Source organism: Cricetulus griseus, chromosome 3, assembly GCF_003668045.3.
Source record: "Cricetulus griseus strain 17A/GY chromosome 3, alternate assembly CriGri-PICRH-1.0, whole genome shotgun sequence".
Classification (NCBI taxonomy): Eukaryota; Metazoa; Chordata; class Mammalia; order Rodentia; family Cricetidae; genus Cricetulus; species Cricetulus griseus.
Window position 1 is genome coordinate 55,349,386 of NC_048596.1, and position 24,370 is coordinate 55,373,755.

Below are 24,370 nucleotides of genomic sequence, written 5' to 3' on the forward strand. Positions count from 1 at the left end.
AGGCCTCATGGGCAAGCATCTTCCTTTCTGCTCTGTATGCGGTTTGTGCCTCTAGTTGCTTTGTATCAATAATGAAACTGTACTGAAATCAGCATCTGACTGTAGCACATTACCTGTAATTGTAACTGCTGTATTCAAAGTCAATGAGCATCAGCTTCTGCTTTTCAGAATTCTCTTGGCCATCCAACAATAAAATATTACCTGCAAAAGTTTGGATGAGAAGACATTTTTTAACACAAGGTTCAAATCGTTGGGCAGCAGAGCCGAGAGTGCTTCTAGCCCTGAATGATTTCAATTTTGGTCCTAAAGATATCACAGGGGCAGACAGAGTACACCGTTTTGTCATGATGGTCTAAGCAGGGAGGCTCCAGGACCACCTGTTCCCAGACCCTGTCCTTCTGGGCATTATGCTTACTGAACACAGCCAGATCCCTCACCACAGACTGGAGCAGTTCTTTCCCAGAACCTCACACAGTGGGTGTTAAGAGTGCATCTGGTCTCCTTACCTCAATCTCCTAGAGCCTTGGGGCTGGGTTGCTGTTATCTGCAGGCCAACTGAGGCTCAGCTGATTTGTCCCTGCATGCTGCTCCAACCCAAGAAGACCACAGACCATGGCCATGGAGTTTACTCTAGCAATGAATCTAGGCATGTGGGTGACTGCCAGATTGGTTGTGCTAGCCCATTTTCCCTAGATCCACTAATATGTTCAGCAGCTCAGGAGTGGGTGAGTGGGCCTAGAGTTCCATCTTTTGCTAACTTTGGCCACTCTCCCTCTCCCAGGGTTTCTAGTGAAGGTAGTTTCTAGGCTTTGTAGAATACTGTTGCTTCAAACAGCAAGGAAGATGACAATGGGGCAGATACCCAAGTAACAAAATAAATGCAAGCTGTTATTTCTATTCTTTCTATACTTGGCCATTACTCAGACAATTCCTCTCTCTGGTGATGATTGTCTGTACATCCACCATCAGGACCAGATGGGTGTGGCTAAGGCACAAAGCTGGTGCTGAAATTTCTATACCCTGCTCTATCCTACTAGTGGGCAGGCAATGATCAACTAATCAGAAAAGTACTTAGGCTCAAATTAATGGCTTACTGGTAGAGTCTTAAGAAACTGATCTAGAATTAAAACACTAGAGGTACGATTACCTAATCTCAAGAATTGGGGGCCAGCCTGGGCAATGTGGCAAGATGCTGTGTTGAAAACACAAAATAGCTGAGCAGTGGTGGAACATAGGGGAGGCAGAGTTGAGGATTTTTGTGGTTGAGGTCTACATAGTGAGTTCCAGGACAGCCAGAGCTACACAGTAAAATCCTATCTCAAAACCCCACAAAAACAAAAACACACAGAATAAAGCTGCTGAGCTGGATTGCAGCCACCTGTGACAGGAACCATCAAAGCCAGGCAGGCAGACAGTATGGGCAAAAGGAGCTGGGCAGCTGGGTGTTTTTTCAAACTATACCAGTAAAACTCTGTGACAGCAGTGTACTTCACTGTAATGTTTTTCAAGTAGAGCAGTCTGAGTCTTTAATAGTGCGTGTGCATGTTTCATGGGAAGGTGATTTGAGAGTTACATAGAGCTCACATGCTCTGGGTCTTCTGCTTTGCAGACTAAAGAAGTAGGAAGATTTACTATAAGGAGTTACACATCAACAGGTACATGTAGTTTCATTCCAGGTTTTTCTACGACAATATATATTTTAATATTGTAAATACAATTAATACACACTTTTTGTGAATTTGACAATTCAGAGGGTTTTCTTGGTATAAAGTTCTAGTTCGATTTTATACTTATACTTCACTGGTTGGCTGTACTTTGTTCCAACATACTAGTACACCATCTTGCATGCTTCATACACATACATCAGTGGTCTTCTAAGTATAACTCAAGCCTTATCTTTAGTATACCATGGCAATTCTTACCTTCTTGACAGTCGTTATGACAAAATACAACTGGAGATCTAGTATACTGCAGCAATGACCTAAAAAAAGAAAGCCTTACTGTTACTTATCTAACTCACTAAGGTGTACATATACTTTCATGTGCCAGCATTCTAACATAGTACACAGATTCATATTCTGAAAACCACGTGTCTCAGCAGAGAATCCATTCAGTCTCTCTGTACAGCAAACTATTCCCCACTGCTCCTGCACACTCTGCTCACACTATCCTGGCACACACAACTGTTCCACATAAGCCGTCCACTGACTTAGAGTAGATGCCCCCAGAGTAGTTTCCTTCCTAGCATGTATCAGAACTAGACAATTGCTTTCTGTCCAAATAAAGTCTGAGCTCTTTAAAGGTCTTGGAACCATTTACACCTGGCACAGAACACAAGCCTGTACCTAGGCTCACCAAGAAGACACAACAGGGGTTTCCATTCAGAAAATCTTTTTTTTTTTTTTTTGAATATGGGGTTTCTCTGTGTTGCCTTGGCTGCACTGGGACTCTCTGTGTAGACCAGGGTGGCCTAGAACTCACAGAGCTGGTGCCTCTGCCTCAAAAGCACTGGTATGTGCCACCTCCACCCCAGCTTAATCTCTTTCTCTCTTTATTTATTTATCTATCTATTTATTTATTTTTATTACATATACAGTGTTCTGTCTGCATATTTCCCTGCACACCAGAAGAGGGCACCAGATCTCATCATAGATGGTTGTGAGCCACCATGTGGTTGCTGGGAATTGTACTCAGGACCTTTGGAAGAGCAATCCAGTGATCTTAACCTCTGAGCCACCTCTCCAGTCCCCAGCTTAACCTCTTAATATCTTTCAGTACTCAGGTTTTGTCTCCCATCTTCCTCCCTACTACCTCCACCCATCATTCCTGCCCTAGGCAAAACCTCACTTGACCATCTACATTCAGGGCTAATGGCTCAATGATTAAGAACAAATACTTGAGTTCAGATTTGAAAATAAAAATAAAATCTTAAAAAGACAAACTCACAGCCCCACCCACCCACCCAAACCTTTAATCCCAGCAGGGAGGTAGAGGCAGGCTGTTTTCTGATTTCTGAGTTTGAGGCCAGCATAGTCTATAGAATGAGTTCCAGGACAGCCAAGGCTACATAGAAAAACCTCCCCTGTCTGGGGGGGAGGAGGCAGATTCTAATTCACCAGGACTTACCAGGAGGACATTTACTCTGTAGATGAGGAGCTTACCACCCCAGGGCAGAGGACAAAAGGCTACACTCACCTCAGATTCTCAAGCTCCAGAGGCAGGTTGTAAGCAAGGATCTTGTGCAGTTGCTGAACTCTGGCCTCCCCGCTGAATTTAAGTCTTAGCACTTGATTCAGGTATCTGTCACAGGAAAGACAAGACCAGAACTAAGCTGAGCAAGTGCATTCTCAGGTCTCATTCAAGCACCCAACTCCAGCCAGTCCCAGTCCCAAAGAAGCTATATGGTCTCCAGGAAAGAGGGAGGGGATGATTGGATCTACAGTTCTCAGGGAACCTGGCTTCCCACCCACCCAACAGCAATTTTGCAAACAAGCCCTCCCCCCCAACTTGGTCCAGGAATTGACTGATTCATGCAAGAAACACTTATCATGAGACACACATCACAAGTGATGGCATGCACACCAATGATCCAAAGGGGGCCTCTGACCACCCTGGCAGATGGAAGGTAAGTTTCTGCAAAAGACAGCAGGGTAAAAGAGATGAGGACCAAATAATCTGAACACTTACTTTTCCATTGTTCCAAAAAGCCATTTTGGCTCCTTATTGAATGGCATTTTCATTCCATGAAATGTGGCCATTTTCTCAGCTATTTCTGCAGAAATATCTGGTAAACATAATTCTTCAGTGTCCAATCGCCGGCTCTGGAATGGAAAAGGGATTCAGGAACTGCCATTTACCCATGTCATCTAACAATTGTATTGAGACCCCATCATGTTAAAACCAAGAACCAGCTTGGGTAAGTTACTGAAATTTCACCCAGGGCACAAAATTCTTTCTTCATTTCCTTTTTAATAAGTATTTTTCTAATTTATTTAAATATTGTGTATGCAGTGTTCTGACTGCATGTAAGCCTGAGTGTCAGAAGAGGGCGCCAGATCTCATTGTAGATGGTTGTGAGCCACCATGTGGTTACTGGGAATTGAACTCTGAGCCATCTCTCCAGCCCCACACAAACTTTTCTTACGAATGGGCATATAGCCAGGCATAGTGGTCTATGCCTTTAATACCAGTAACTCAAGAGCCAATGGCAGGCAGATATGTGAGTTTAAGGCCAGTCTGGTTTTACAGTGGGACCCTGTCTTCCAAAAAAAGAAAGACACACAGCATCCTCACAGGTGATGACCCAGTAAGTTCCATAGCACTTCCACAGAGAGGAGTAGGGTATACAGACAGCAGGTCTATTTCATTAAGAACCTGAGGAAGTACCTCCTTCAATGAACTGGAATACCATTCCTGTGACTTGTGCTGTGTTCTTAGGGCTGACATGGAGTAGGCATGTGCCACACCAGGTAGACATGAAGGTCAAATCCTATTCTGTAGATTTTTATGCTGTTGCTGATATAGCCTGAAGCCTGGCTCATCCTGACAGCCGTTCCACAGGTGTTTAAGGAATCCTATGGTCCAGGAAATCCTTTGGCTTCTTCACAAGCTGTATCCCTGCAGGGCTCAAGACGGAGTCCCTGAAGGTACAAAGCAGCAGGTACAAGGCAGGGACTGCTGCCCAGTTAGAGAAATCCTGCTCAAATTTTTGCTTCAAAGATATGAGATAGATGTGTGACTTCATTCCTCAGTGCCTTGCTTCCTGTTGCAATGAATAGGAATAATACTCAACTCTCTCACAGAGAGTTGCTTTCATAGTGAAGGAGATTCTACCAGATCGGTGTAAATACAGTTGAAGGTATTTGACATCTAGAACTAAGAACCATGCATGAAACTCAGTCTCCTCGATTCTGGAATCTTCTCCACAAGCATCCTATTATACGAATGGGGAATCCACTTCTACTAATCAGATACACAGGACTTCTGAAGGTAGCTTACTCAGTTTTCAAAAATGCCACTAAAGCTGGTTGTGGTGGCACACACCTTTAATCCTAGCACTCAGGAGGCAGAAGTAGGTGGATCTCTGTTAGTTCGAGGCCAGCCTACCTACAAGGAGTTCCAGGATAGCCAGGGCTATACAGAGAAACCCTGTCCTGAATAACACAGCAAACAAAAGCCATATAACACTTAGCAAAAGGAACACAATCCCAGAAATGTATTTTTTAGGCTACTGTGACCATACAATGTATTTAACAAAAGTAGGTAGTTTAAGCCTTTCACACACTTAAACTGTGTTTTAACCTATTGCTCCTATGGTCACAAGGAACAAAACAGTACAAGATTAAATCAAGCACAAGAGAAATGATGCAACCAAGAGATTCAGGGCCACTCCCATGCAGCTGCTGCCAGACTTACACAGAACATTAACGTTAACCCTAACCCACTATCTAGCCTGGGATTCACTATATAGACCAGACTGGCCTCCAAGCAGAGATCATCTTACCTTTGCTTCCTATGTGCTGGGATTAAAGACATGTTTCACCATGCCTAGCCTCCTTGCTTATTTTACAGACAGGGTCTCAACTGTGTAGCTCAGGCTGGTAACAAAATTGGGGGTGACCCCTTTGCCTCAGTCTGCTGGGATTACAAGTGTGAGACACAAGTCTGGCTTAACATTTTCTTCAGGGTTTCTCTGTGTTGCTCCGGCTCTCCTGGAACTCATTATGTAGACCAGGCTGGCCTCAGAGATCCGCCTACCTCTGTCTTTCAGGTGCTGGGGATTAAAGGTGTATACCACCACACCTGGAAACATTTTTCTTTTCTATGTAGAAGGAATATTAATAACATGACAATAAAAAGCACAGCATATAAATACATAAGCAAGGAAGCCAGTCATTTATTATCAAGCATTATGTACTGTATATACTCATATGTACTATATATTTTTTTTTTTCTGTTTTTGGTGAGACTCCAATTTTTTTATTTGGATGACTATGCCATATACAGGAAAGAAAGAGGCTAAAATACTACTAAAAAAGACAAAAGAACAAAAAACAGTAAAACAGGGTTTCACATAGCCCAGGCTACCTTCAACCTTCCTATGTAGCAGAGAATAAAGATGTCTGTCTTCACTTCCCAAGTGCTGATTTAGAGGTGTGCTCCATGATCCTAATGGATCGATCTAGTCTTGATGTTGCCAGGTTCAGTGCAACGGCTTCACTCTAACGTAATGCTTTGGGTCTCAAGAGTTCTCTGCATCCATTTCTGTCTATGAGTGACTTTGGCCATTTGAACCCACTTATATGGTTATCTAAGCTGATCCATAGCCCATTTGGGGACTCAATTAAAGATCCCCATCTTGAGCCAGGTAATGGCGGCACACACCTTTAATCCCCAGCAGTTGGGAGGCAGAGGCAAGTGGATCTCTGAGTTTGAGGCCAGCCTGGTGTATAGAGTGAGTTCCAGGACACAGAGAAACACTGTCTTGAAAAAAGAAAAAAAAAAAAAAAAAAAGGTTTTCCCATCTGGTTCAGAGTATATTCTGTGAAAAGAAGGGTCACAGTGGCTCTTTCCTGTCATGACTCATGATGCTGTCTGTGAAAATAAGTTTATACAGGGATGTCTGACCCTGTTTGCCACAGCTCAATATATAACCACCCAAAAGATGCTACAGGGAGTATATACCAGGAGTTCCAGAATATCCTAATCTATATAGGAAGACCTTATATAAAACCAAACAAAAACAAAAAACAAAACCCAAAACACATAAGCCTCAGGATAAGGTGAAGACAGATAATACTGACTTATTAGAAATAGAAGAATTAGCCCAGAGTAGCAGGATAAGATGAAGGAGACCTTGAACAGAGGGAAAGCAGAAACAAAGGAAGGACAAGAGACAAGAATAAAGGGCTGGAGCATGAACGCTGTTCCATTTCATAAAGAAGGCTCCAGAAACTGAGAATAAGGTTAAGGTAAAAAGGAAGAAGCTTAAGTGTCAGCAGAATGGTAAAAAGTGTGTGTGTGTGTGTGTGTGTGTGTGTGTGTGTGTGTGTGTGTGTGTGTGTGCGTGTGCGTGCGCGCGCGCGTGCTTTTAAAATTTTGTTAAAGACTTATTTTTGCGTATTCAGTTGTTTTGCCTACATGTGTGTCTGTACCTCATGCACACTTGGGACCCAAAGAGGTCAGAAGAGAATGCTGGATCCTTTGGAACTGGATTACAGATTCTAGTTGCTTGCTGGGAATTAAACTGGGGTCCTCTGCAAGAATGGCCAGTGATTATAACTGTTGGGCCATCTCTCCAGTCTCTCACATATAATTTTAATTTGCATGACTATGTCTATGTATAAAAGAAAGGCTAATACATAATTTAAATACTAGGCATGCTAGGTAATCATTCTACCATCTCAGCTACATCCCCAATTTATTTTCCTTTGTCTTTCTTTACTTATGATCCAGTTTATTTACAGAGGTCATGCTGAATTCTTTTTAAGACTTTATTTGCTTTATTTTCTGTGACTGAGTGGCTTTTTGGTTTTTCAAGACAATGACTGAGTGTTTTATCTGCATTTGTATCTGTGGGCCATGTGCATGTCCTGGTACCCAAAGAGGTCAAAAGAGAGTGTTGGACCCTCTGGAACTGAAGATACGGATAGTTGTAAGCCAGTACTGAGAACTGAACCTGGATCCTCGGAAATGGAACAAGAGTTCATTGCTGCTGAGCTATCTCCCATTTACTATTTCAAATGACAGGATTTCAGGCTTTTTCTGCTAGGAGGAACAGAATCCACCTCTTGCCTGTGGTTTATATAACCTTACCGGGATAAACTGCTCCAGTCGGCCTTGGGGAAAGATGCCATAGAGTTTTGGCCCAAGTGACCTCTCTGCAAGAATGGCAAACATAACACTCTCCAGAACCATCGCCTCGGCCCCCTAGAACAGATGTGAACAGAGCAGGTGTTAGTGTTTTTCTAGGCAGGAAGTGCTTTCTCAGGAGCAGGTTCCTCCAGGCCTCTAGGCCACTCTTTGGCGTGGACAATGATTCTTCCCCCCCTCCCCTCCTTTCCCCTCCCCTCCACTCACACACACACACACACACACACACATACACACACACATTCAATTTAGGTCACTAAATACAATAATTTTCCCTATAAGTAAAGAAAATTTGTTTTGTTTTTTGTTTTTGTTTTTGTTTTTTTCAAGACAGGGTTTCTCTGTGTAGCTTTGGAGCCTATCCTGGCACTCGCTCTGGAGACCAGGCCGGCCTCGAACTCACAGAGATCCGCCTGCCTCTGCCTCCCGAGTGCTGGGATTAAAGGCGTGCGCCACCAACGCCCGGCAAGAAAAAGTTTTATAACTCAATATTACATATTAATAGTTTGTAAAAAAAAAAATACTTTAAGAGAAATAAAAAAAATGGTATCCTACTAAAAAAAAGTTGGGGTAACATTTTTTGTTTGCTTGTTCTGAGAAAGTCTCATAGTCCAGGCTGACCATGAACTATTTATGCAGCAGATGATTCTCCTGCCTCTGCTGGAATTACAGGCATATGCTACCAGGCTCACTTTATTTGGGACAGGGGACCCATCCCAGGACTTCTTACATGCTATGTAAGATCTCTACCAAATGGAACTATACCCCAGCCCCAACTTGTGCACAGTCCTAAATGCCTGTGGTTATTCCTATGTTGTTACCATGTGAACTGTATCTTCACGAGACAGTGGGTTATCTGCTAATAGAAGTCCTTTCACATGCTAAACAATGCTTCCCAAAGCAAGTCACTTTGCAGTTATAAACTGGCTTAAGGGCCACTTTTATTGTTAAAGGCCACTGCTTTTACTGTATTTATTTACTTTACAACCTAACTGTTTGAGTCTCACCCTTGACCTCTCAAAAACAACACCATCCATTTTGATGAAGATGACTTGATTTTCCACTGAGTGCCTAGTGGGCTCGAATGCCCCAAAGGTTTCCTACCTAGTCTGTGGGTTCCAGGTTTTTAGTTTTAATTCTTGTCTCTGCTAAATTCTCTGTAAAGCTGCTATGCTATTCAGTTATTTACTTTGTGTGTATGAGTGTTTCTCTGCATAAATAAATGTGCACAGCATGCGTGGCCTGCTCCCTGAGGAAGTCAGAAGGAATTGGATTCCTTTAGAGTGAGGTTTTGGATGGTTGTGAGCCACCAAATAGATACTAGGACTCGAACCTGGGTACTCTGAAAGAGAAACAAATGTTCTTAACCACTGAGATATCTCTCCAGTCTCCTCCCTCCATTTTCTATATTTAGTCCTAGTAACTCATGACTATAATGATTATGATTTTAAAACCTATCCTTTTTTCCCAGTTCACATTCATTCCTCAGTCACTTCCAAAATAGTAAATTAGGAGATGTAAGTTATTGTCTGTTAGAGTGGCAGGGTGAAAGGGGCCATTTATTTATAACATTACCTATTTATTGTCTTAGATCCTAGCTCAGACTCCATTAAATTTCAAAAACTTTTATTTGCTATGTGCAGGCACTTACATGTCATGGAATTGGTTCTTTCTTACTACCTTATAGTGTCTGGAGGCAGACCTGTGTGCTAGCGCCTCTACCCATTGAGCATCTCACTTGGCCTCAATCCCATACCAATAGGGGTATCGCTCATTCTAAAAACACAACTCTTCCCCTCCTTCCCAGATTTCAGGTGATTTTGATACCCTTTGTTAAGAAATGTGCTGTGGGGGAATGATCCCAGAGAAACATGCTTAGAGTGTTGACATTACAAAACTCAGGAGTGTTGGGGATTTAGCTCAGTGGTAGAGTACTTGCCTAGCAGGTAAGTACAAGGTCCTAGGTTCAGTCCTCAGTTCCAAAGGTTTAAGGAAAAAAAAAAAAAAGACAAAAATTGAACTCAGAAACTGAGGACAAGCTCATTAGGCAATGTTAAGTAGAATACTATAGCTAATAAGACAAAAGAAAGAAAAGCTGTTTCCAAAGGTATCAAAGTACACAAAATCAGAAGTCAGTCACTTCACTGGTGTGTGGACAAATGCTCATTCCTAATCCCCCACAATTACAGCTTAACTATAATTTGTATAATCCCTATATTAGTTTAATCATACCGCTCAAAGTTCAATGTATATTTACTAATTGCAAGTGTCTGTATTTGACAATATACATATATTATTTTGATCAGATAAGGAATTGGGTATCACATGGATTTATATCTTTTTTTGATAACACCAAATACCTCTGTTTAGCAGATGAAATGTTTTCATTGCTCATCTGACCCTCTTAACACATTGGCTTAGGAGGCATAGTCACTGCAGCCCTGTCTGACCTGAAGCCCGATACTGCAGAGACTCTCAGGGGAGCTCAAGCGAAGGCCCTCAAGGTGTCCTCTGCTGTAGTCCTCTCCCCTGTGGGCTGGGAGCAGTCTCCTCGGCGCCTCCTACAGTGGAAACTGCAAAAGCAAGCAGAGCCTGACCATAACTGAACAAGAGGATCCTGGGGTCAGTTCTAGAGCAGGCAAACTACCAGGTATAGCTCCTTGTAGCTATATATGCCATCTGTAGAACTCCCCCCAACACCTCCACTTTCTAACTTCCAATCTAATCTTTTGTCTAAAAATCCAGAATTTATAAGATTAAAGTTTGTTTTCCAACCTTCCACACTTCAGAGATACTAAAATGATTGAGGGGTAGAACTGTGTAACATACACATCCAATCCTATTTCTTCCTTAAGTTTGAAATGTTAAATTTTGTTCCTTTTTTTCTTGAGAAAGTCTTCTTTTACAGACTGATCTTGAACTAACCTGAACCTCTCCTGATATTCCTTCCTCTATTTCCTTAATCCCAAGATTAAAAGTGTGAACCACCATGCCCAGTTTATGCAATGCTTGCAGATGGAATCCAGAGCTTTGTACATGCTGGGCAAGCACTCTGTCAACTTTTTTTAAAAGAGAGACAGACAGAGAAAGAGACAGAGACAGAGAAAGACAGACAGAGACAGAGAAAGAAAAAGAGAAAGAGAGAGAGAATGTATGCTTGCACATATGTGGCTGCCCATATGCCACAATATGGAGGTCAGAAGCCAACTTCCAGGAGTTAGTTTTCTCTTTCCACTTGGGCACTGGAGACTGAACTCAGATCATTAGGCTTAGTGGTAAATTACCTTCACCCACTGAGCAATCTTGCCAGCCTTTCCTGGTTGGTTTATGAGACAAAATCTTTCCATGATACTTCAGGCTACTCTTAAACTCCCAGTGCTGACTGCAGGCAGTACCACAATATAAATTTAAAGTTCACTGAGCTTAGCACCTATCTATGTGTGTGATAACACTGTCACTGGGACATGGATTAAAATTCTGTCTACATTCCTGCAGAACTCATCAACCTAAACAGAGACAGGTGCTAAAATAGAGATATAAGCACTCTAAGCCCCCAGTGGTCTTCTTGGCAGCTACTTAAAGCAAGTGAGCAGCAGGCTGAACCAGGGTTTGATCCATAGCCCAAGCCTCCACAACACCATCTGGATCAGCCACAGGCTAGTGATACTTTTTGGAGAAATCAATACCTCAACTATTTACTTTGGTTTCAGAAATAATTTTTTTTAATTCACTCATTCAAAACACAAAAAGTGGCCAGGCAGTGACAGACAATACACACTTTTAATCTCAGCACTTGGGAGACAGAGGCAAGCAGATCTGAGATTCGAGGCCAGCCTGGTCTACAAAGTGGATGCCAGAGCAGTCAGAGCTGTTACACAGAGAAACCTTGTCTTGAAAAACCATACACAAAACAAAACAAATAAACAAACAAAAACAGAAAATATTTGGTATATTAGTACTAAATATCAGAGAACCAAAGAATAGGCCCCATCAGGCCCCATCTGTACAAAACTTACATAGAGAAACAGGAAATGAATAAAGTCAAGGCACAGAAGGCTGGAAACACAGGTTATGAAAGGGCATGGATTTCCAAAGAGGCAAGACTAAACTGACCCAGGATCCAAGAGTATAGGGTACAAATGAGCTATGAGCTGTCCTGAAGGAGGAAATCTGGAGCAATGAAGGAATTGTGAGGCAGTGTGACTGTAGCTAGATTAGGGCAACCAGGGCAGACACGGCCATGATAAGCAATGTACACCGAAAGCTCATGCACTGAGCAAATCCGAGAGCAAAAGAAAAACTGGCCTGTTCCAGAGAACTCCCACACTATAGCAATGACCTTGCAACAATCAGATCAGTAAGAGCCCCTAAGGCTCAGGAAACATAAGCGAGAGGAGTCTGGAAGAATAGAACACTAGCTGGTAAGCAGGAATGCTGTAAAAAGCTGTGTTCATGACATAACATGGCTGTTGGACTCATGAGTTCACAGCAGCTGTGCTCACCTACAAAAGACCCACACAAGCTCAAGCCAGTCAACATTCCATCACAGGGGTAGGGCTTTACAAGATCCCACTCTCAGCTGAGGGGTTGTTAGCAGTTATTGGGGAAGGGAGAGTCAATTTTCTCCAAGTATGCAGCCCTGCCTGGTTACCCATGCTCTAACAGATGGCCCACATCCAAGTGCATGCAGGTAGTACTAACTGGACTCAAGAGGAGACAAGAAGGTGGGAAGAGGACATGGGTGGGATCTGGAGGAGTGCAAAGGGAATAAGGGGTTAACATGATCGAGATACATTATGTACGAAATGGAGAAATGGCTCCAAGGTTAAGAGAACTTACTGTTCTTCTAGAAGACCTTGGTTTGATTCCCAGCACCCACACAATGGCTCACAATCATTTTTAACTCTAGTTCCAGGGGACTCAAAACCCTTTTGACCTGAGGGCACCAGGCATGCCCAGGGGCACATGTACATACACATATATAAGCAAATCACCCATAGACACAAATTTTAAAAATTTAAGATATATTACATACATACATGAAATTATAAAGGAATGAAAAATATTTTTTTAAAATTAGCATTTACAGGAGTCAGAGACCAGCCTTCTCTACAGAGGGAACCAGATAGTCAGAGTTGTTAAACAGAAACCCAATCTCAAAAAACAAAAAAAAAAAGAACCCCTCCTTCAAAAATAGCATTAACCTAGCAACACACACAACCAAACATTATTTATACCCATTAACACTCATTCTTACAACTGTACAATGCTCACTTATATTTTCTACTCCATCTCATTTAAAAAGCAAGCTGGGTGCAACATGCTAGACTAAATAAAGAGTCTAGACAACATACCAAAACGTTGTCTTCTAAAAAGGCCAAAGAACCAAAAGCTCTAACATTTCATATTACCTACCAATTACAAACAACCAATTCAGATCTGGGCAGTAGAAGGAAAAAAATGGGAAAGAGGTGGTAAAATGCTGCCTGTGTGGAAGAAGGAGCCACTGGTACTACTGAGGGTTAAACAGGAGGAATGCAAACTGGCCACTGGACTTCACAATGCAGTTGCTGATGATAAAAACAAGAGCTTCAGAAGAATGATGGGAACAAGTTTTAGATAGGAAAGAGTGAACAGAAAGAAAAGAGAAAGACACCTAGATGGGGGATGGAAACAAATTTAGCCTTTCCATTTTATCTATAAAATATCACTTCTGTAGGGTAACATGCTTGCCATGCATGTTAAGGGGTCCTCTTAGGTTGGTCCCCAGAACTTATAGGCTGGGTACATGTGCTTTTTTCTACCATAATGTTGGGCAAGCATTCCACCACTAGGAATACCCCAGCCTGCTTTTTCCTTTTTTTTTTTTTTTTTTTTTCCAAGACAGGGTTTCTCTGTGGCTTTGGAGGCTGTCCTGGACCTAGCTCTTGTAGACCAGGCTGGCCTTGAACTCACAGAGATCCACCTGTTTCTGCCTCCTGAGTGCTGGGACTAAAGGCATGCGCCACCACCGACCAGCTAAAAACTTTATTTATTAATACGTAGGCATTATGCCTGTGTATGCCTGTGCATATGTACGCCTGCTGCCTGCCGAGGCCAGAAAAAAGGTGTCAGATCCTCTGGAACTCTGGAACTGAAGTTACAGCTGGTTGTGAGCTACCACATGGGTGATGGGAACCAAACTTATGTCCTCTGTACAGCAGCCAGCACTCCTAAGCCACTCACTCCTCCAGCATTCTGCTTTTCACCTTTTATTGTGAAGTAGGATCTCACTAAATTGCCCAGTCTGGCAATTAAATTAAATTAAATTAAATTAAATTGCCCAGTCTGTAGGCCAACTTGTAATTTTCCTGCCTCAGCCTTCCAAGTAGCTGAGACTACAGACAGGCCTACACTACCAGAGTCATCTTTTGTTTGATTGAAATGGGGTCTATGTAACCCTGGCCTTGAACTCATTATCTTCCTGCTTGAGCCCCTCAAGTGCTGGTGTTGCAGTCATGTGCTGCTACTCCCATCTAGAGACAGGGAGGTCCTGGGTTCAAACTCCAGCACAAACAAACTGAGCTGGGGGAAGTTTTAGGATTTTTAGATAAAATCTCACTACACAGCCCAGGTTGACCTCAAACTCATAGTACTCTTTGTGCTTCAGCTTCCACATACTAAAATTACAGGAATGAATCAGTTTTAAAACAAACAAAAACTCTAAAACTTAAGACTTAGAAAAGACTAAAATAAAAAATTTCATTTTTAAAAGAAAACTAGAAATGTTATCAGGAACAGGAGAAGAAATTGCATTGAGGTAGACATCCACCAGAACACATAGCTCCTTGGATGGATGGAGAATGATGACAATGGACATGCTGGATGCAAAAGAAAGATTCCCTCTTCAGGGATAGCCAGTGGAAAAGATGACACAGAAGAATAGGGCTTGGAGCAGGGCATTGGTGGTGCATGCCTTTAATCCCAGCACTTCGGGGCAGAGGCAGGCGGATCTCTGTGAGTTCGAGACCAGCTTGGTCTAAAAGATGTCAGATAAGGGATGAGCAGTAAGAATGAGCTTCATACTACATGTCTAGGAAGGGGACAGGAAAGCTGGAAGAGAAAACAAGCACCTTAAACAGCCCTTAGAATCCAAAGGCAAACCTAAGGATGAAGCTCAGCAAGCTTCCATGCAGCAAGCACTCCAGAGGGGGAGTACCAGCTCTCCTAACTGTGATTCTCTAGAGTTCAACAGCTCAGAGGTTGTGGGTACAGTGCAATGAAAGCAAGCACTGAGGTGTTTAGGTTTACATGGCAGGTATTAAAGTTAAGCATAGAAGAGACAAGTGGAAGAAAGAAGTGAGGATATATTGAGAAGGCCTTAAAAGCATAGTTGGGGGGGGGCAGGAGCTGGAGCAATGGCTCAGAGGTTACGAGCACCGGCTGTTCTTCCAGAGGTCCTGAGTTCAATTCCTAGCAACCACATGGTGGCTCACAGCCATCTATAATGTGTTTGGATGCCCTCTTCTGGTGTGCAGTGCAAGCACACATGCAGGGAGAACACTATATACAGAATGAATAGCTGAATCATTAAAAGGAGGGCTGATGGAGTAAGAAGGCAGCAATGTCTGGACTATACAGATCTCCAAGAAGTCAAAGTAAGCTGGTAGGTTAGCAGAGGTGGAGTACTGAAGTCCTACATGACAAAGAGGGCTCCTACCACCTTCTGGAGACAGTCAGGATACACTTATTGGAGAGGATACCAGACGGAAAAGACTGGAAAAGTTCAGGAGGGATGCAGTGGAGAACAGACTATCTGGGCCACAGAATGATGACAGGAGAAGGAATGGACTCCAACAGGTTGTTGTAGAACCTTGATATAATGAAGGCAATAAGCAGACAATCCAGAGACCAGGGTGAAGGGGAGAGGAGCAACATGTGAGCTCTAAAGAGCTGAGGTTTCCGTTGGTAAATGTTTGGATATAAGACGGAAGAAGCAGACAGAGCAGCCCCGCATGTGAGTGGCTGGATAGAAAGCAACCTCCTCCATAGAGGGTGTGAGGAAAGTCCTGTGGGACCTGGAACAATAGTCAGGACAATTATTTTTGCATTTATGTATGCATGTGTTTCTATGTGTATGCGTGCACATGTGGAGGTCAGAGGACAATTTGTGGGAGTTGGTTCTCTCCTTCTATCATGTGGGTTCTGGGGATAGAACACACGTGGCAAGACTTGACAACAAGCACCTTTACCTCCTAACTCATTTCACCAAGGAGGTGCAATATTAAAGGGTCTCAATGAGGAATGGAAATCAACTCCTCTATACTCAGTAACCAACTGCACGTACACCAACCCCTAAGATCTACATGTCCTGAGAAGGAAGGGGGATGCAGCTGTAATTGTTTTTAAGGGTGGCATCTGAAACCAAAGGGAGGAACAAACAAGAATGTGGAGCCAGCAGGCAAAGCAGTGTCCTGCTGGGATGGAGGCTTTGCTACCGGGTTGCTACTGCAGCTGTAACCGCAGCTGTAACGTAACAGGGGAAGCAGGAAGCACAATCTCCCAGTTCAATAGCTCCCAGGGGTGGCCTGCTAAGATAGTCACATTAACTATCTTACACACACAAGCACTCCTTCCTTATAAGCCTAAACACACGAGAGATGCCCACTCTCCACTTCTCACTACACACCTAGTCTCAAACGTCCCTTCAATGCACACTTTTCAGTGTTGTTATCTATTGTAGAGTCTGGGAAGAAGCCTTTCTAACCTGGCCACCATACCCAGGACAAGCACTGCCACTTCCACAAGAGGAGAGTGCCAGTGAGACAACTAGGCAGTGACCTGCTTCCTAATGAGTATAGGAATATCCTAAAGTGGTAAGATGCTGCTAGAGAAGCCAGGTGCCTCCACATCAGAGTAGCAGAGATTATTTCCTAAGCTTACATCTCTCAGCATCTCAAACACTGCTTAGAAATTGCCACCACAGACAATTTGACTCCCTACCCTCAGGAGTCTGGAAGCCCCTTATGGCTCAGCCTCAGTGAGCTGGCTCCAACTGGTCCAGAGCCCTTTTGAGAAAGATCAAAGATTAGAAGTTTCCAATGACAGAGACCAGGCCCGCCAAGCTACAATTTGGTGAGGCTGGACACAACCAGTTTATAGCTCATGCAGATGAGAATGGACTCAATCAATTACTTACTTGAAATTCATTTTCATTCTGAGCTTGTTCGGATCCCTCTTTATTACAGGACCTCTATGAATGAGAAAAAGCAAACACTTCCGGTGAGATGGAGCACACTGAGCAGACACTAACTTGCAACCACAGAACAGGTGTTCACAAACACCTCAGCTCTTTAACAAGGGCTTTTTGCCCCCCAGGTGACCGGCGTAGTCTAAAGGCACAGGCAGTCTCTAGCACTTGTGCCAACACCTTCAAAGTGCTTCATCTTTTCACAAGGAAAGGGATGTGCTGCTGGTGACTGTCCCCATGTGCCTTTCACAATGTCATTGTTAGAAGAAAGTCACTAAAGTGCTCTCTTCTAATTGGGCCTTCTAAAGCTCTGCCTGAATTATGTGGTTCTCTCAAGGGAACCTGCAAACAGAACTGTTAACACGCTTGTGGAGGACTGCAGGCAGCAGAAAATGGTGGGCAGAGGAAAGCACTAAGCAGGTGGTAAAGTTAGTGTGAGCTCTGCACACCTGCCACTTGCTCAGACTAGCCCTTCGCTCCAACCAGTCCAAGTTCAATCTCAACTGTTCCTCTAGCAAACAGAGGACTGTGCATTTAACAAAGCCTTAGGGTTATCTGATAACTAATACATTAGGGGCTATTTTTACAACACTTTCCTCATGAAACTGAAAACTGGTGGCAACCAAGCTAACAATAGCTAAATATTGGACCACTGACTGGCAAAGAGCTTTGACTACTTCTTACAGGCCACACATTTCCAAACCACCCCCCACCACCCGAGTACTTTCAAACCAAAACACTGTCTTTCAGTAAGGGGAAGGGAAAAAATCAAATCAGAAATTTAAAGGTTTGTATCAAAATGTATACTCAGCTGCCTTCAAAATTGTTGTTAAAATTATATCAGGTTTACTTGAGCCAAACTCAAAAGGAATCCTGTAAGGAAACCTCTGTAACAGAATTTTATGCTAACAGATTCTTGAACATCCCATAAAAAAAACATACCTTGCCATTCCACAGCTTTATCAAAAACACCTGTACCAAGGGTGGAAAGTGTGGATAGGAAAAAAAAATGCCACGTTAAGCAACACTGGCTACTCTAGCAGCATTCAAAACACCCTGTGATTTAAAGCAACCGCTCTCACCATCATACACCAAATAACATTCCACAAGTGTCTTAATGTGTTTGGTATAAAAAGTAGATTTCTTACTTCTTTATAAAAGCAGACAAAATAAACATCCATGTTCATAAAGCTATCTGCAAAAGGATCCTAACACTTGTATTTACACATATGCAATAGTAAACATAGCATGCGGGTGAGTGCATTTGAAACAGGGCAGTCAGTACAAACAGGGTGTGATATTTTCACTTGTGTAATCTGCATTTCTCTGATGAAAATCTAGATGTTACAGGTTAAATCCCGTTACAATAAAAGACACAAAATCCAAAATGTAACAATAACCTCTAAGCTCTTTGCTGATAGTGTCAACTTCAGGAGAGAGTGACTCAGTGTCAGAAAGCTTTACTGCTCCTCATATTATACTCAGAGCACTCTGGCAGTGGCACCGTTGCTTGACTCTTAAACAGCAGTCTATCTCAAGGAATCTATGGGTTCCTAATGAATGAGGGGCTCCACTTTTTATTGTTAGCGTCCCCCAAAGCACAAAGAAAATCCTAATTGTGACTGGTGTGTGCAAGCAAGCACTATTGCTATGCTGTGCTGTGCTGTGCTGCACATGGAAAACATGCTCAGGAAGTCATCTAGTGCCTGAGAGCTGACTAGCTAGCTGCCCATGCCCCAGAATGGGGGAACTGGCTGCTTGGAATCAGGAGATCAAATGGGGCTAAATGTCTCTTTAAGGGTCTTTGTGCTTTTTTTCCCTTCAGGGAACATTAAGAATAAAACAAGTTCCTTGGTCTGATAATTACATACTAATAACTCTGTAGAAAGTCGGGACAAATAAGGAATTTTCATATCCTATGAAATTTGATGTAACGGGATTTGACCTGTACAAAGCCCTAAATGACTATGGTTATTCCTATGCTGTTACTGTTCTAATTGGATCTTAGGGAGACAGTTAACAGGTTGTTAGCTAACAGAAGTCCTTTCCCTGTCTAATGGTGCTCTCCAAAATAAGTCACTTTACCTAATACAAACCAGCCTGTACCAGGACTCTCTTTTTTAGTAGTATGTTACAAGAAGTGGACATAAATTCCATTGCTACTTTCCCCACTCACCCACTCCATCCCGTTCCAAATGAACCTATGATTTAACATAAGAGCACCATCGCAAAGGCAAGATGGACTTCTGCAGTCCCATGTTCTGTTTCCTCAGTACAGAATGAGCTGGAACCCAGGAGAAGGGAAAAGAATCTCAAAGCAGAAAAACAGATGGGCATGAACTCATGAATACTAAAGGCAGACACCTCTTTTTTTTTTAAGATATATTTATTTATTTTATGTACAATATTCTGCCTGCATGTATGCCTGCAGGCGGGAAGAGGGTACCAGATCTCATTATAGATGGTTATGAGCCACCATGTGGGTGCTGGGAATTGAACTGAGGACCTCTGGAAGAGCAGTCAGTGCTCTTAACCTCCGAGCCAACTCTCCAGCCCAGGCAGACACCTCTTAAGGTATAACAAGTAGATCTATTCTGTGTGAGACACCTACTCTGTGAGAGTCCCAAAGACTGACCAGGAAGCAAATTAAGCTTTGGAATCCATAGTAATTTACATTAGTGGGATATGTTATTTAAGGCAAGGATTAAAATACACAGTATAAACATTTAACACAACTTTACATTTTCCTCCAACTAACTTGAAAATTGAAATTATCTTTCAAGTTATAAAACTTAAATTTTAACATTAGTTATTTTATTATCTATGTGTGTTGGAGCATGGCAAATGCTTACACACTGAGCCTCCTCCTGGACCTATTTAATATCTACTTATTTTGTGGTTTTGAGTTTTTTATTCTATGTTTTATTTTTAATTATACACACACACACACACACACACACACACACACACACACACACACACACACACACGTGTTTGAGTGTAGATTTGAACATGTGTATGAAATGCCTGTTGAGACCAGAAGGTGTTGGGTGCCCTGGAACTGGAGTTACACTTGACTGTGAGCCATCTTCTAGGTGCAAGGAACTGAGCCCAGGCCCTCTGCAAGTACAATAAGTAGTCTTAACCACTAAGCTGTCTCTCCTGTCCCTGCAAAGATTTTTTATTGATCCTGTTTAAATTTAAAATATAAATTCTGCCAGCTAAAGTGAGAGAATAGAGGACTTCCATTTTCACTTCATGCCTGTCTACTACTTAGAAGCTACTTGAAGGTAAGCATTACACTTGGAGCCAGGTTTCAAATGTTGCTTTTATCTGACACAAATCACACTTAAGGCTTTATGGTTTTGGTTGCTTGTTTTTTCCTTTTGCTGTTATTTTTCTTTCTTTTTTAATAAAGCAAATAGATTAATTAAGAAAAAGTACCAAAAAAAGAAAAAGAAAAAACTGATGAAGAACTCTGGAGAGTGAGAGGGTTTCTAAGGAGAAACACCTTTGATTTTGTAGCGTAAGTGGATTTTTGTTTGTATGCTTGCTTCTTTTTTTCCCAAGGCGTGCAAATTCTCTTCCACTGAGCAAAACCTGAGCTTGGTTTTATATTTTAAATCAGACTATGAAAGTAGTAAATGTTCCTGCTACAGAATATTGATCTTCAGACATTCTATCCCAGGGCCTTGCTAAAAAAAAATGGAAATGTGTGCAGTAGTTCCTGCCTCTACTGCCAGCACTCAGGTGGATCTGAGTTCAAGACCAGACTGGTCTACATAGTGAATTCCAGGTCAGCCAGGGCCTGTGTACAGTGAGCTGTATCCAAACATACAAAAAGAAGCTGGAACAGGTAATGTTGAAGCATAGCATGACAGGCCACTTGGTTTTAAGTTTGCTACTTTTTAACTTTAGCTACTTTTTAGGGCCAGCTCAGTAGCAGAACCCTTATGCAGCACAGGGAAGGAAAGCCTTGGGTTCAACCCCAGCACTCACATGCATATACAGTATATATTTTTAGCAATTGTTTCATACTAGAACAAGTTTCTGTCTCTAAGGTCACTGAAACAATCACATAAAACAAACTGAATTTAATAAATTTTATTTTGGCCAGTTCTTAATAAAAGACTCTACAAGTCTCTCTTTTAAAAAGAACCTATAGGGGCTTAAAAGAATAACCTAAGTAATCTGTTTAGTCTGGAAAAACACCAAATACCCAATGCAGGACTAAGTAGAATCTGAGCAATCCTTCTCTGTGGTCTACTAGGATCCCAAGAGAGAAGGGAGGACCTGCCTCTCTGAGTGCCAGAAGCCCTCATAGTGCCTTAGGCTTCATTACTGTACAGCCCAGGCCTGGCTTTGAAGACTTGTAGTCTCTAACCCAGCTAGCCAACCACATTCTAGTTCACGTACTTTTTTTTTTTATTGTTATTACTTTTTTTTGCAAGAGGATCTTACTATGTTCCTAGCTGGCCTGGAACTCAGAGATCTGCCTGCCTCCAGAGATTAAAGGCCTTGCACCATCATGCCTGGCAAGAGGCATCTTAACATGGAAGGCAGTATCTATTGTGATCCCTAGCCACCACAGTCCTGCTCTGTCCCTGCTACTAATTAATGCTATTGTTCCATCTCAAGGGAGGCTAGGAAAAACAACAAACAAACAAACAAAAACTAACAACACAGGAGTTGGGGTCCTCACAAAGCCATGTGACTAAACTAACATGTTTTTACTTTTTACTACTATGTGTATACACGTGTGTGTGTGTGTGTGTGTGTGTGTGTGTGTGTGTGTGTGTGTGTGTGTCTGAATGAAGAAGCTCACAATCCATGGTGTCCCTGTGGCAGTCAGAAAACAATTTTCAGGAATCACTTCTCTCCTTCCTCCATGGGTTCTGGGGATCAAATTCATTTCATTAAACTTGAGGAGTGCTTTTACTCACTGATCCACTTGCTGGCATGTGTACTTCTCTGTATTATCATAGGTCACAGACTTTCTCCTCCTTGCTTTCAATGGAGAAATTAAAAAAAAAAAATTTGTTGTTTAATACTTTATAGAACAGCTTCTTAAAGCAGTGGTTTAAAGTGCAGCTTATATAATTACCTCTTGGAATCTAAACAAGTCATTTCTATGACCGTATCTTCTTATTATCTAGCCTACCTTCCTGGACATTAGTTATCTTTAATATAGGTGACTTAATGAATGTGGATGGCAGATTAGAGCCGCTAAGAGGCCTTGGGAACATACGCCAATGCTGGCAAATGGAAGCCAAGGGCTGAATCCTCCTTTCAGGACTCTCAGGGTTCAGGTCTTTTTCCAGTCAACCTTATAACTGACTTAAAACTTCTTGAATTTTCAAAGGTTTGCAAGCAACTTTTTTCCCAGGAGTCTCCTCTCTCCAGTCCAGCATACTTCCAGGTTGAGTCAGCACTGCTAGACTTCATACAGGAACTGGTACCATGAGGTAAAGTGCTGGTGGTGAAGAAGAATGTCCCCACTCCCTATAGATACACGTGCACAGTATGCAGCAGCTCAAGGAATAACCTGAGTACTTCACCTGCATTTCAAATTGAAGCCATGAATTTTGAAGATTACTAAATGTTTGTCATTTTCTACTGAGGAAACAGAAGATATGGGTCTGGTTTGCCTTGGACAAAAAAAGCAAAAAGAAAGGTGATATTTCAATATATAACATTCTGAAATCTTAAATCACTACACCTCTTTAAGCACAGCACAAACTGTAGCTGGTGCTACTTAACAAGCATTACAATTTTCTTTTTAAAAAGCATTTCTTGAATCCAAAACTAAAGAAAGAAATGAAAGCTGTAGAGAATGCTCCAACTTCAGAGATCTCATACTATACCGTGAATCGTGTCTGTCACCTGGAAACCAGAGTGCTCCAGGCACGATCGCATGGACAAGCCTGCAGCAGAGAACACATGCACACAGCTAAAGTGGTACATTACCCCCCCACACCCTTCACTCCCCCAACATATTCTTTCCCAGAGAGGGGTAGGCTGTGGTCAAGTCATTATTCTAGAGACCGGATCTGCATTGGCTTTGTGCTATAATCCCAAACATTTACAACCAACAAGACAAAAACACTTTGAATAGGCCAAAATTAGACACGTCAGTCTGTGGTTTATTTAGTTACCAAAAGGCACCAAAGCAGGTATTGAAGGACAATAGGCAATGATTTAGCAACTGTATCTGGAGAGCCTTAGCTAAGAAATGCTAGTCAGGCCAAACGGGTGTCCATAATAGGACTGTGTTTCACTTCTGCCTCAGAAACAGATATAATTATACTGTTCTCAAAGCACAGGGGATTTTTTTGTAAGCAAAGTTACCCAAACAACTTGAACTCATAATGACATTAATGTAACAAGGAAAAGAAGGTAGTTCCCAGGCCTCAATGCCAGGGCCTGGCTCTCCACCAGGCGCCTCAGTGCTTAAGTCACTACACAAAGTATGACCTCAATTCTGCACAGAAATATTCATGGGCAACTGATTTTTCAGTAGCCAATAGTTCTGTACTGATTATCTACAAGCTATTCTTCATTTTACTGCAGTTTAATTTTTAAACTCTAGCTAAGAGAAAATAAGAAGACATTTTGTTTTCTTCTAAATTCAAAAGGGACAATCCCAAATTGTAATCTTTTGATCACTGATACATATCTGCGTTGTGCCTTGATACCTTTAATTATATTATAGTTAGTATTCAAACAAGCAGTAATATTAGCCTTCTGTTATTCAAAAACCAAAGGAAAACATTTTTGCAGACAGTACTTGAAGGATCTCTTTGATGTGTTACACTCATGCCCAGACTTTCCACAGTGGCGAGGCCACTCATGCAGAGGATCTGGTCTAATAGTTCCTGTTCTGACAGAGGGGGAACAAGGCACTCCTCTGAGCCAACTGAAACAACTTATACCGCATGGACAATACATACTGACATTTGTGTCTTCCATAATTTATGATAAATAAATAAACTGTTTATTAATCAGCTAAACTTGCTTCTTTGCTAAAGGATTCAGTAGAGCTCGTGATCCTCTCCAGTACCCGTGAAGAAAAACCGCAAGTTACACTGAAAGCTGGCTTTAGAGGTCTAAGTTCTCTTCTAATAATTACATCACCATCCAAAGTGGAAAAGGATGAACTATTTACTTTTCAATTTTTCTATTAAACTATTTTAGTTCACAATAATTCTATACTTGAGTTCCATTTTCATTACCTGTCCAACTAACAAAAACAGCCTCTTATTTAAATGG

The 24,370-nt window shown here is 42.0% G+C and overlaps 1 protein-coding gene across 3 annotated transcripts in view; it reads right to left on the minus strand.

Moving 5' to 3' along the window:
- Chka (choline kinase alpha) overlaps positions 1–24,370 on the minus strand; it is a 47,540-nt gene that overhangs the window by 5,643 nt on the left and 17,527 nt on the right. Inside the window, exons 3-9 of one of the 3 annotated variants that reach the window (XM_027408760.2) lie at positions 18,044–18,073; positions 17,051–17,104; positions 7,816–7,929; positions 3,688–3,821; positions 3,196–3,300; positions 1,923–1,981; positions 114–201 (exon numbers count right to left, since the gene is read on the minus strand). In XM_027408760.2, coding sequence (XP_027264561.1) covers positions 114–201; positions 1,923–1,981; positions 3,196–3,300; positions 3,688–3,821; positions 7,816–7,929; positions 17,051–17,104; positions 18,044–18,073 — 584 coding nt within the window. The remainder of the gene's footprint in view (positions 1–113; positions 202–1,922; positions 1,982–3,195; positions 3,301–3,687; positions 3,822–7,815; positions 7,930–17,050; positions 17,105–18,043; positions 18,074–24,370) is intronic. The other 2 variants (XM_027408761.2, XM_027408762.2) reach the window with 2 other exon arrangements.